Below are 12,919 nucleotides of genomic sequence, written 5' to 3'. Positions count from 1 at the left end.
ACACAAATGTATATGTGTGTGTGTGTGTGTGTGTGTGTGTGTATATATATATATGTGTATATACATATATATGTATATATAGTTATATGTATGTAACTTTCTAGTTTTGAATATGTTCATGTATACTAATATATTAAAGTATACATCTATTATAACAGCATGTATGTGAAAATTAGCATATTGTATATATTTTATTACATTTAAATACATTACAGTCAGCATAACTTTCTCTGGGCTTAATTTATTTATATGAAGAGAAAGAATATGATTTCTAAGATTTCTTCCAAAGGTGCTCTTCTCTAATTCAATAAATAGATATAAAGGCAGTTGAAAGGATCTGGGTTGGGATTATGGAAAAACTTGCTAATAGTTGACAGTCATTAAACATGAGTACCACTTTTTTTTTAATGCTTCAGTGTCTCCATTAAAGGATTTATTTTTCTCCAACTATACCTATAATCCTCTAACCTTTACTATTTCTTCCAGAAATACTACTTGCCATATATATATATTTTTTTTTTTTTTTATTTTGTCAGTCATCAGGCTTAAACATTAGGCTGGGTACTGTCCCTGAGCTTTTCAGCTCAAGGCTAGTGTTCTACCACTTGAGCCACAGCGCCACTTCTGGCTTCTTCTGTTTATGTGGTGCTGAGGAATTGAACCCAGGGCCTCATGCATGAAAAACAAGCACTCTTACCACTGAGCCACCTTCCTAGCCCTACTTGCCATATATTTGTGGTTTTTGTTTATGTTTTTTTTTGTCAGTCGTGGAGCCTGAACTCTCTTCAGCTGAAGGCTAGCATTCTACCACTTGAGTTACAGCGCCACTTCTGGCTTTTTCTGCTTATGCGGTACTAAAAAATCGAACCCAGGGCCTCATGGATGCAAGGCAAGCACTCTACCACTGAGCCACCTTCCTAGCCCCTTACCATATAGTTTATAGTCTTTTACAAGAATGTAATTTCCATAAGAGTGAAATCTTTGAACAAAATGCCAATCATTTATTGGCCCATAATTCAGGTTTTCTGGGCATTCAGAAAAAGAAGAAAGCTAGCTGGACACCAATGACTCACACCTGTAATCCTAGGTACTAAGGAGACTGAGATCTAGAAAGAAGACTGCAGTTTAAAGTCAGCTTCAGCAGAAAAGTCTGGGAGATTCTGCCTCCAAAATGATCAGGAAGGGGCTGGGAGCGTGGCTCAGCGGTAGAGGGCTTGCTTCATTTGCATGAGGCCTTAGGTTCAATTCCTCAGCACCACATAAGCAGAAAAAGCCAGAAGTGGTGCTATGGCTTAAGTGGTAGAGCGCTAGCCTTGAGCTAGCCTTGAGCTGAAGAGCTGAGGGACAGCGCCCAGGCCCAGAGTTCAGGCCCCATAACCGGACCAAAAAAAAAATCAGGAAAAAAAACAGGACTGGAGGTGTGTTTCAAACGGTAAAGTACAAGATGAGCAAGTAGGCCCAAAATTCAAACATAAGTACTGCCCCCCCAAAAAAAGTTAAAGGAAAGAGCTTCAATTTGGACAATGGATAGACAGGAGTGAGCTAAGAAAGGAAAACTGTTTATTCTACAAGTTAACTTTTGATAAACTGAGAATTTTTAACTAGAAATAGGTATTTTCAACTCTGGTGAATGACATCACAATCCATCACTTACTAGTCTGAAAACACAGGCATTACTGGAGTTAATCATCCAACAAGCCCCATTAATTTTGTCTCTTTTTTTTCCCCCAATCCACCCTCTCTGCTTCATTGTTATTACCATTGACCTAGTTTCAGTTTCTATAATCTCCCACTTAGACAACTGTTCTTCCTGCCTCCAGTCTAATCCCTTTCCAATCCATCCTTCATAGGCTGTTAGAATAATCTTTCTCAAGCATGTATCCGACCATATCACTATCCTTTACCATACCTACTCCCTCTCCCCAGCTCATTCTGTCTAAACTCTTGAGTGTAACATTCTAGGCCTTTTGTTTCCTGTGTCATTTCCAGCCTTCTTTCTGGCCACTACCCATTACCCTGCACACTCACACCCCAAGCTGTAGACTATTGACCTACTTTCACTTCTTCAACACAACACGCTTTATCAAGCCCCTACACATACCTGGAATGTTTTCTCCTCTCTGTGCCAGCCTGAAAGATTCAATTTGCCTTTAAAATTTCATTCATATGCCACTTTCCTCTACTTATCTCTGATATAGTCCACTGCCTCTCTGACAGGGCCCCACAACTTCATGTACATACTTTTTTTTGTTATTGGTCATGGAGCTTAGGACCAGGGCTCTATCCCTGAGCTTTTTTCACTCAAGGATAGGGCTTTACCACTTTAAGCCACTTCTGGGTTTTTGGTGATTAATTAGAGATAAGAGTCTCAGGCTAGCTAGCTTCCAACAGTGATCCTAAGATCTCAGCCTCCTGAGTAGCTAGGATTATAGGCATGAGTCACTGGTGCTCAGCTAGCTGTACGTACTTTTGTACTACACACATATGTTTGCTTGTGGGTCTCCAAGTGGAAGTGGAAATCTCTGAGAAGGACCATATTTTATTTATCTTTATATTTTTCATGTCTAGCGTAGACTCTAAAATAGGTGCTTGGGGACTACTGAATAACAGATTAATATTTTATAGATATTTTAGGCTGTCCAACAGCATGATCAAGGAGCTTCTTCAAGAGGCCATAATAGTTTGACCATTAATTCAGGAATTATTTGTTGAGTACCCACTGTATTTCAAGTCTTGTACTGTCTTTAAAAATTAGGTTTACATGCAATAAGAAAAATAGTTCCGGCCTCTAATTAGGTCACTCTCCAAGTGTTGTAAAACTGTTTGGAATTAACATATTCTATGATGGGCTGGGAAGGTGGCTCAGTGGTAGAGCGCTTGCCTTGCATGCCTGAGGCCCTGGGTTCGATTCCTCAGCACCACATAAGCAAAAAGAAAAAAGCTGGAAGTGGCACTGTGGCTCAAGTGGTAGAGAGCTAGCCTTGAGCTGAAGAGTTGAGGGACAGCGCCCAGGCCCAGAGTTCAGGCCCCACAACCGGACCCCCCAAAAAAAATTCCACGATTTTTGAAATGAGATGCTTGGAAATGTGAATGTTTCATTTGGGCAAAATTCAAATAACTAGATAATCTTTAAATGGCCTCCCTACACCTGGTAATCCCAAACCAATTCTGGTGGTAATAGATGGAATGCTATGATCAAGCATTGCCACATGGTGGCAGTGGTTCTCCAGAGATGAGGAGTTAGAGACTCAGTAGTTTTAGAATAAAATTTCCAAATTTTACTTGAGGAATAGTAGTAATAAAATGAAATTGGGCTGAGCGCCAGTGGTTTAAGCCCATAATCCTAGCTACTTAGGAAGCTGAAATCTGAGGATCACAGTTCCAATCCAGCCTGGGCAGGAAAACCCCTGAGACTTTTTTTTTTTGGGGGGGGTGTGGGGGTCCGGTCGTGGGGCCTGAACTCTGGGCCTGGGTGCTGTCCCTCAGCTCTTCAGCTCAAGACTAGCGCTCTACCACTTGAGCCACAGCGCCACTTCCGGCTTTTTTTTTTCCTGCTTATGTGGTGCTCAGGAATCGAACCCAAGTCCTCAAGCATGCAAGGCAAGCGCTCTACCACTGAGCCACCTTCCCAGCCCAAATGATTTTTTTTTTTTTTGGTCGGTCATGGGCTTGAACTCTGGGTTGGGCGCTGTCCTTGCGCTCTTTGGCTCAAAGCGAGCGCTCTACTGCTTGAGCCACAGCACCACTTCCCCCTGAGACTCTTACCTCCAATTAACCACCAGGAAACCAGAAGTGGTGCTACGGCTCAAAGTGGTAAAGTGCTAGCCTGAGTGAAAAAGCTCAAGAACAGTGCCCAGGTCCTGAGTTCAAGCCCCATGACCAACCCCTCCCCCCCCAAAAAAAAACAAAAGCCGGGCGTTGGTGGTTCATGCTTGTAATCTTAGCTACTCAGGGGGCTGGGATGGTGGCTCAGTGGTAGAGCGCTTGCCTTGCAGGCATGAGGCCATGGGTTCCATTCCTCAGCACCACATAAGCAAAAAGAAAAAAAAAATCTTAGCTACTCAGGAGGCTGAGATCTGAGGATCACGGTTCAAAGCCAGCCTAGTCAGGAAAGTCCGTGAAACTCTGATCTCCAATAGGAAACCACTAGAAAACCGGAAATGGCGCTGTGGCTCAAGAGGTCGAGCACTAGCCTTGAGTTGAAGAGCTCAAGTCCAGAGTTCAAGCCCCGCGACCACCACCACCACCAACAACAACAACAAAAGATTCTCCAACATTCAGAAAAAGAAAAGACAGCTGGGCGCTACTAATCAAGGAGACAGAGATCTAAAGATTCTGGTTTGAAGCCAGGAAGGGCAAAAAACTCTATGAGACTTTTATCTCCAACTAACTAGCACAAAGTCAGAAGTGGAGGTGTGGCTCAGGTACCAGACTGCCAGCCTTGAGAAGAAAAAGCCAATTATAGAACACAAGGTCCCAAGTTCAAACCTCAGTACTGAATAAAAGAAGGAGGGGGGCCGGGCGCTGGTGGCTCAAGCCTGTAATCCTAGCTACTTAGGAGGCTGAGATCTGAGGATCGTGGTTCAAAGCCAGCCAGGGCAGAAAAGTCCATGAGACTCTTATCTCCAATAAACCACTAGAAAACTGGAAGTGGCGCTGTGGCTCAAGTGGTAGAGCACTGGCCTTGAGCTGAAGAGTGCAGAGACAGTGCCCAAGCCCAGAGTTCAAGCCCCATGACTGACAAAAAAAAAAAAAAAAAAAGGAGAGAAGGAAAAGGAGAAGAAAAGATAAGGGCTGTAATCCTAGCTACTCAGGAGGCTGAGATCTGAGGACCACAGTTTGAAGCCAGCCAGGGCAGGAAAGTCCCTGTGAGACTTTTTTTTCCCCAGTTCTGGCGCTTGAACTCAGGGCCTGGGCACTATCTCTAAGCTTCTTTTGCTCAAGTCTAGCACTCTACCACTTGAACCACAGAGCCACTTCTGTTTTTTTTCTGTTTATGTGGTATTGAGGAATTGAATCCAGAGCTTCATGCATGCTAGGCACTAAGCCATATTCCCAGCCGCCATGAAACTCTTATCTCCACCAACTACTCCAAAATCAAAATTGGCACTGTGGTTCAAGTGGAAAAGTGCTAGCCTTGAGCACAGAAAGGCTCAGAGACAGCACCTCTGCCCTGGGTTTAAGCACCACAAGTGACCAAAAAAAAAAGGGCTAGAGGTATACCTTTTATTAATTTTTTAGAGAGGAAAACCATGTTTTTCTCCTAAAGAGGTGAAAATAAGTAAGATTTCTTATATTTCTCACTTGTGAGAAATGCAACTTCCTCTTCTCAAAGCACATTCCAGCTTAACAATATGTATTTGCATTTACAGTAATATGTGCAGTGCTATTGTCTTCTGACAAGATTCTGCATTAAAACATCACTCAACTTTCCATAAATATGTTCTCCTTTTACTTAGGGACTCCAAACAAACATTCATTGTAATATTTATTCTTCTTTCTTCTTTTTTCTTTTTGTCAGTCGTGGGGACTGAACTCTGGGCTTGGGTACTGTCCCTCAGCTCCAGGCTAGCACTGTACCACTTGAGCCACAGCGCCACTTACTGCTTTTTCTGCTTATGTGGTGCTGAAGGGCCTCATCCATTCAAGGCAAGCATGCTACCACTGAACCACCTTCCCAGACCCTATTTATTCTTATTTCTATAGGAAACACAGGACCAATGATATCTTCTGACACAACTGTTTCTTGATGGTTGAATAACAGTCTTGGAAGCATATCTTTTTTTTTTTTTTGTCTGTCATGGGGCTTGAACTCTGGGCCTGAGTGCTGTCCCTCAGCTGTTCAGCTCAAAGCTAGTGCTCTACCACTTGAGCTACAGCGCCACTTCCAGTTTTCTAGTGGTTATTGGAGATAAGAGTCTCAAGGAAGCCGGGCGCTGGTGGCTCACGCCTGTAATCCTAGCTATTCAGGAGGTTGAGATCTGAGGATCGCGGTTCAAAGCCAGCCCTGGCAGGAGAGACCATGAGACTCCTATCTCCAATAAACCACCAGAAAACTGGAAGTGGCGCTGTAGCTCAAGTGGTAGAGTGCTCGCCTTGAGCTGAAGAGCTGAGGGACAGCGCCCAGGCCCAGAGTTCAAGCCCCACGACCGACCAAAAAAAAAAAAAAAAGAGTCTCAAGGACTTTCCTGCCTGGGCTGGCTTTGAACCACCATCCTCAGATCTCAGCCTCCAGAGTAGCTAGGATTACAGGAGTGAGCCACAGGCGCCTGGCTTGGGTATTTAGCTTAGTGGTAGAGAACTTGCCTAAATAACATGTATGAGGCCATGAATTCAATTCCCAAAGAAGTAAAAGATATAATTTAGCCAATTATTCTCTCCAAACTTTCTTAAGCTTCAGTATCTGCTTTTGCATGTCTGCCAAGGTACAAATATAAATAGAACACATGAAAATGGGCTGAGCATGTAATGTTCCATGACTTATTTTTGGGCTGAGCATGTAATATTCCATGACTTATTTTCTTTCTTTTTTTTTTGGGTCCAGTCGTGGGTCTGAACTCTGGGCCTGGGTGCTGTCCCTCAGCTCTTCACCTCAAGGCTAGCGCTCTACCACTTGAGCCACCTTCCCAGCCCATCCATGACTTATTTTCTTTTCATGCACACATAATCTCAGAATTTAAAGTATTGATTTTTATGTGATTTAATGATATATCTTACAAAATATTTCTCATATGCACTATACTTACGAATAAAACCCATTTGGCTTTTTTTTTTTTCAGTGCTAGGGATGGAACCAAGGTCTTTGAGCAAGCTGGGCAGTTCTCTATTACTGAAGTATATCTACAGCTAACTCAAATCTATTTTATTTATTTATTTATTTTGCCAGTCCTGGGACTTGAACTCAGGCCTGGGCACTGTCCCTGAGCTTCTTTTGCTCAAGGCCAGTACTCTACCACTTGAACCACGGCACCACTTCTGACATTTTCTGTTTATGTTGTACTGAGGAATCGAATCCAGGGCTTCATGCATGCTAGGCAAGCACTCTGCCAAAAAGCCACATCCCCAGCCCTCAAACCTATTTGAGAATCATGATATGATCCAATATTTTACAGTTATAATCAAGGGAAAAAAGGTTCTGAGGGAAAAAAAACCTAAACTAACAAAGCCATTTTAGAATCTTTGTAAAGAGAATCCTCTAGACATTTCCCTTTTGCAAATTATAACTTAGATGACTAAATGTGAAGGGCAAGGGATATAAAATTTAAGGGTAATTTCCATGGGTCATTACATTAATGGACTATGGTGTCACTCAGCAAAATTGACAAAACAGATTGCTAATTCCAAATACAGTCTCGCTTGTGGCACAAATTAATGTGCAAAATAAAAGATTTTCTGGGGACAGGAGAAATTAAGAGTTGTTGTTCAGGGCTGGGAAGGTGGCTCAGTGGTAGAGCGCTTGCCTTGCATGCCTGAGGCCCTGAGTTCGATTCCTCAGCACCACATAAGCAAAAAGAAAAAAGCCGGAAGTGGCGCTGTGGCTCAAGTGGTAGAGCGCGAGCCTTGAGCTGAAGAGCTGAGGGACAGAGCCCAGGTCCAGAGTCCAGGCCCACAACTGGACCCAAAAAAAAAAAAAGAGTTGTTGTTCAATGGGTATAGAGATTCAGTTTCATGAAATGAGTTCTGGCCAGGTGCTAGTGGCTCATACCTATAATCCTAGCTACTCAGGAGGCTAAGATCTAAGAATCGCTGTTCAAAGCTAACGTGGATAAGAAGAGTCTATGAGACTCTTGTCTCCAATTAACCACCAGAAAACAGGAAGTGGCACATTGTGGCTCAAAGTGGTCGATCACTACCCTTGAGAAAAATAGCTCAGGAACAGTGCCCAGGCCCCTAGTTCAAGCCCCATAACCAACCCAGAGTGGGGCTGGGAAGGTGGCTCAATGGTAGAGTGCTCACCTTGCATGAGGCCCTGGGTTTGCTCAGTACCACATGAGCAGAAAAGGCTGGAAGTGGTGCTGTGGCTCTACTGGTAGAACAGTAGCCTTGAGCTGAAGAGCTGAGGAACAGTGTCCCAGCCCAGAGTTCAGGCCTCATGACCAACAAAAAAGAAAAGAAAAGAAACCAAAAAAACACAGAGTTCTAGAGGTTTGCTGCATGGTAATGTGAGTGTACTTAACACTACTGAACTATATACTCTAAAATATAATTAAGGCTGGGGGGAGGATTGAGTGGGGGGGGAGGCTTGGAAGGATGGGAAGGGGAAACAAAGGAGGAGGCTACAATGCTTGATAAGAAATGTACTCATTATCTTGCCCATGTAATTGTAACCCCTCTATACAGTTTTTTCACAATAAAAAAAATATATCAGCTGAAAAAAAAATAGTTAAGGCTGGGAGAACAGTTCAGAGACAGAACATGTACTAAGCACATACCAGGCCCTGGATTCAATTCCCAACACATATACAAAAAATAAATTTTGAGATATTCAATTTTATACTATGCATATTTCACCACAATAAAAAGATGAATTAAAGTTTCTTTTTTCTAGCTCACCACATCTATTCACTGCCAAAATGAGATCTTTCCCTTTTCTCTGACAAGTAAGTGAAGAACAGCTCTCCAAAGAGATCTGAAAATAATAATATAAGGAATATTATTTCATTTATTCACTACTATGAGAAGTTTAAGAAAAAATAATATAGTTGTCAAGTAGCTGAATTAATTAGTTCAACAAATAGTTACCAATTTTTCTACCTGGGTTGTTTCAAGCCCTTGGTTCTCAATGTATGATCTCCATATGAGCAGCACTTGCATTACCTGGGAACTTGTAAGAAATACTCATGGTTGGACCACACTTCAAACATGCTGAGTTAGCAACAATGGGGTTGGGGCCAGAAGTCTGTTTTCACCAATCTTTCACATCATTCTGCATACTAAAGTTTGAAAATAACTATTATAGATAGTAAGGTAGAATGCTTTAACCCCCCCATCCCCCAAAAAACCCCAAAGAGCTGTCTTCTTGGAAAAATAGACAACTAGATAAGAGTAGGTGGATGGAAGTGTTATTTGGGTAATCAGAACAGGGAAGAAAGGGGGCTTCAGAGGGTTCTCAACCAGTGTCTTGTGAGCTTGAAAGTCACAGAGAGCAAGGTGTGAAATGGGCTCACCCATTACTAGCTTTTCAGAATCTTGCTTCCTTATATGCTAAAATTAATAATCATATAATTTATCTCAGGGACTTTACTCTGAAGATTAAATAAGATAATTACTCTGGCAACTTTTCCTATCACAAAGCAAGTGCCTAATAAATGCTACTGGCCTTTCAAACAGATGTGTATTTAGGAATTATGGATGTAGAAATTAATGGTATTTAAAAAAGGGGGGGTGAGGGGCTGGGGAGGTGGCTCAGTGGTAGAGTGTTTGCTTTGCATGCATGAGGCCCTGGATTCGATTCCTCAGCACCACATAAGCAAAAAGAAAAAAAAAGCCGGAAGTGGTGCTGTGGCTTAAGTGGTAGAGCGCTAGCCTTGAGCTGAAGAGCTGAGGGACAGTGCCAGGCCCAGAGTTCAGGCCCCACGACTGGACCCCCCAAAAAAAAGGGGGGGTGAGTAGACTAAGATACGAGGGTGAGATTCTTTTATTTGTTGTTTGTGCAATCCTGAGAACTGAATCCAGGGTCTCCAACATAGTAAGCTACTATTCTACCACTTAGCTATAAACCCAGCTCAAGACTAAGGAGAATGAAATCTCCTACACTGTACAATTAATATGTGCTAATACAAATGTGAGAAAATAAAAATATTCCCAGGTAATGGGATCTCGCTGGTAAGGGTGGAAATGGGTTGAGAAATGGTAAAGGAGTGAAGAAATGAAGTTGCGAAAGAGTAACTTTTTTATTTTTTTTTTGGGTCCGGTCATGGGGCCTGAACTCTGGGCCTGGGTGCTGTCCCTCAACTCTTTCAGCTCAAGGCTAGCGCTCTACCACTTGAGCCACAGAACCACTTCCGGTTTTTTCTTTTTGCTTATGTGGTGCTGAGGAATCGAACCCAGGGCCTCAAGCATGCAAGGCAAGTACTCTACCATTGAGCCACCTTCCCAGCCCCGAGAAAGAGTAACTTTTTATACAAACCTAGCTAAGGCTAACAATTTGAAGAGGGGTTCAGAATGTGGCTTAGTGGTAGAGTGCTTGCCTAGCATGCACAAAGCCCTGGGTTCAATTCTTTAGTACCACAGAAACATAAAAAACAAGAAGTGGTGCTGTGGCTCAGTGGTGGAGTATTAGCCTTGAACAAAAGAAGCTCAGGGACAGTGCCAGGCCCTGAGTTCAATCCCCAGGACTGGCAAAAAAGAAAAGAAAAAAAAATAGGAATCAGAATGGCCTAATAATTAGACCATTTTTTTCTTTTTCCAGGCTTTTTAAAGATAGAAAGCCCTCTCTCTCTCTCTCTCTCTCTCTTTTTTGGGGGGGGTCCGGTCGTGGGGCCTGAACTCTGGGCCTGGGCGCTGTCCCTCAGCTCTTCAGCTCAAGGCTAGCGCTCTACCACTTGAGCCACAGCGCCACTTCCGGCTTTTTTCTTTTTGCTTATGTGGTGCTGAGGAATCGAACCCAGGGCCTCAGGTATACAAGGCAAGCGCTCTACCACTGAGCCATCTTCCCAGCCCACTTCTGGGTTTTTTCCTTTTGCTTATGTGGTGCTGAGGAATCGAACCCAGGGCCTCATGCATGCAAGGCAAGCGCTCTACCACTGAGCCACCTTCCCAGCCCTTTTCTTTTCTTTTTTAGCAGATTCCCTGGCTTGAACTCAGGGGCTGGGCACCGTCCCTGAGCTTTTTCAGCTCAAGGCTAGTGCTCTGTCACTTGAGTCACAACTCTACTTCTGTTGTTTTTTTTTTTTTTGGTGGTTATTTGGAGATAAGAGTCCCACAGACTTTCCTGCCTAAGATGGCTTCCAACATCAGTCCTCAGATCTTGGCCTCCAGAGTAGCTATGAATACAGGCATGAGCCACCTGCGCCCAGATGAGGGCTTTCTGTATCCTTAAATTAACCTCTAATAATTGTATAAAGTATTATCTTTTTTTGTTTCTTTAGTATATTCTTCCTCCTATGGCATTTCCCTGTTGTCACTGTATTTGATTTTGGTACCTTGAATTTTGTGTATACATTTATCTAATTTGGGGAGGGGAAGGAAAATAACAAAATGCTGAAACAAGGACACAGGATGAGCCCTTGCAACAATGATACTCACAAGATACTATGTTGGAAATGAACTTTACAACTTTGAGGTGGGGGGAGCCGGGTGCCGGTGGCTCATACCTGTAATCCTAACTACTCACGAGGCTGAGATCTGAGGATCACAGTTCAAAGTCAGCCTGGGCAGGAAACTCTGTGAGACTCTGACGTCCAATAAACCACTAGAAAACCGGAAGTAGTGCTGTGGCTCAAGTGGTAGAGCTCTCGCCTTGAGCTGGAGTGCAGGGACAGTGCCCAGGCCCAGAGTTCAAGCCCCACGACCGACAAAACAAAACAAAACAAAAAACAAAAAAAACTTGGGAGGGGGAGAGAAGGGACAGGAGGAGAAAAACAAAGGAGAGGGTAACAATGCTCAACCAGAAATGTACCCATTATCTTACTCAGCATCTTTACAATAAAATGAAATTAACGAAAAGATTGAAGATATTCTTTGGTATTTGAGAATACTGCAAAACTTTGTTTTAATGTTCAAGGCTGTATGTCATGTACGAGAGGCAGCCAGGAATATCTGCTCCAGGGGTGAAGTTGGTGGAGAAAATTCCATGGGGGCCTAGGGCTCCCTCAGAAAAGATTCAGGTACAGAACATTTATCCATCCCCACCCCCAGATGCCTGGGGACCTATCCCAGTTCACTTCCTGCCTGGCGCGCTCATTCCTCAAATTACGCTTGGTGAGAAAAAGTCAAAAGACCAGCGCTCGTAAGATACCTTCTTGCTGGGCCAAAGCGCCAGACCTCCACGAACTGGACAACACCAGCGGCCTCCAGGGTGGCCGACAAGAGCGACCCGCCAAACCAACCCAGAATGTATTTATAGAGCCAGCCCGGGGCACTTTCTGATTGGAGGGCCGGATGTGGGCGGGGACTCCGCTTGAAAACCGCCTCTGGATTGGAGAAAGTCATTGAGGGTGGGCCTTTTGCTACTTCTGGGCGCGAAAGCTCGAGCTGCTTTGCTGGACCGAAGATACAAGGACCTGCTTCCTTCGGGATTGAGGGAACTGGAGACGGCTTCCTTCGAGGGAGAGAGCGCTAGGAAGGGTCGGAATCATGACGGGCGAGTTGACTTCTGAGGTGAGTTTAGGCACTTATCGAGACCGTGGAGGCCGCGCGCGCTGAGGAGTGGAGCGGGGCCGGATAGCACTGGGCAGAAACGGGAGGCGCCGGCCCGGAGAACTACAGCTCCCGTCATGCACTGCTCCGAGGCACGGGCGGTTGCTGATGTTTCTGCGGTCCCGCCGCCCGGCTTCCCGCGCCCGGTCCCCGCGGGCCCTGAGTGCTCCTGGGTGGAGTGGCGCGCACTCCGCGGGTCCCTGCAGCCTGCCCTCCTCTTTGGCCCGTTCCGTCCCGTGGGTCCTCCCTATTCTAGCTCCTCCACTCCCCCAAAAGAGCAGGCCTTGGTCCACCCGGCTGCACCGATGCCGAGCGAGGCTGTTTCCTGGCAGCTGGGCCCAGGAGGGTCCCTTGGCCTTTAGGGTTCTCCCGCGCTGGCCCTCTGCGTTTTCTCACCTGGTTGGGGAAGTAACACTCAGAGCTCCCGTCTGGTAGCTGACGGCTCACTGGCTGAACTGGTCATAAAAATCCTATCTGTTTCCAGGCTGGACAAGGAGCAGAATTTAAAGGGCATCGAAAAAACTCAGTCATCAAATGGAAATCATTTTTTTTTATCTAT

General features: G+C 44.4%; 1 protein-coding gene and 1 long non-coding RNA gene across 2 annotated transcripts in view; one reads left to right on the top strand and one right to left on the bottom strand.

Moving 5' to 3' along the window:
- Positions 1-8,550: 8,550 nt before the first annotated feature.
- LOC105999139 lies at positions 8,551-12,042 on the bottom strand. Its single transcript, XR_001175721.1, has 3 exons — positions 11,960-12,042; positions 8,755-8,824; positions 8,551-8,629 (listed from the first exon to the last, which is right to left on the bottom strand). It is a non-coding gene; the product is annotated as an uncharacterized LOC105999139 (long non-coding RNA).
- Positions 12,043-12,204: 162 nt separating this feature from the next.
- Positions 12,205-12,919, top strand: part of Clspn (claspin) — a 35,816-nt gene continuing 35,101 nt past the window's right edge. The window contains exon 1 of the mRNA XM_013034046.1: positions 12,205-12,321. Coding sequence (XP_012889500.1) covers positions 12,298-12,321 — 24 coding nt within the window. The 5' untranslated portion in view covers positions 12,205-12,297. The remainder of the gene's footprint in view (positions 12,322-12,919) is intronic.

This window comes from Dipodomys ordii, unplaced genomic scaffold (assembly GCF_000151885.1).
Source record: "Dipodomys ordii isolate 6190 unplaced genomic scaffold, Dord_2.0 Scaffold181, whole genome shotgun sequence".
NCBI lineage: Eukaryota > Metazoa > Chordata > Mammalia > Rodentia > Heteromyidae > Dipodomys > Dipodomys ordii.
This window is presented reverse-complemented; position numbering and strand designations above follow the sequence as displayed.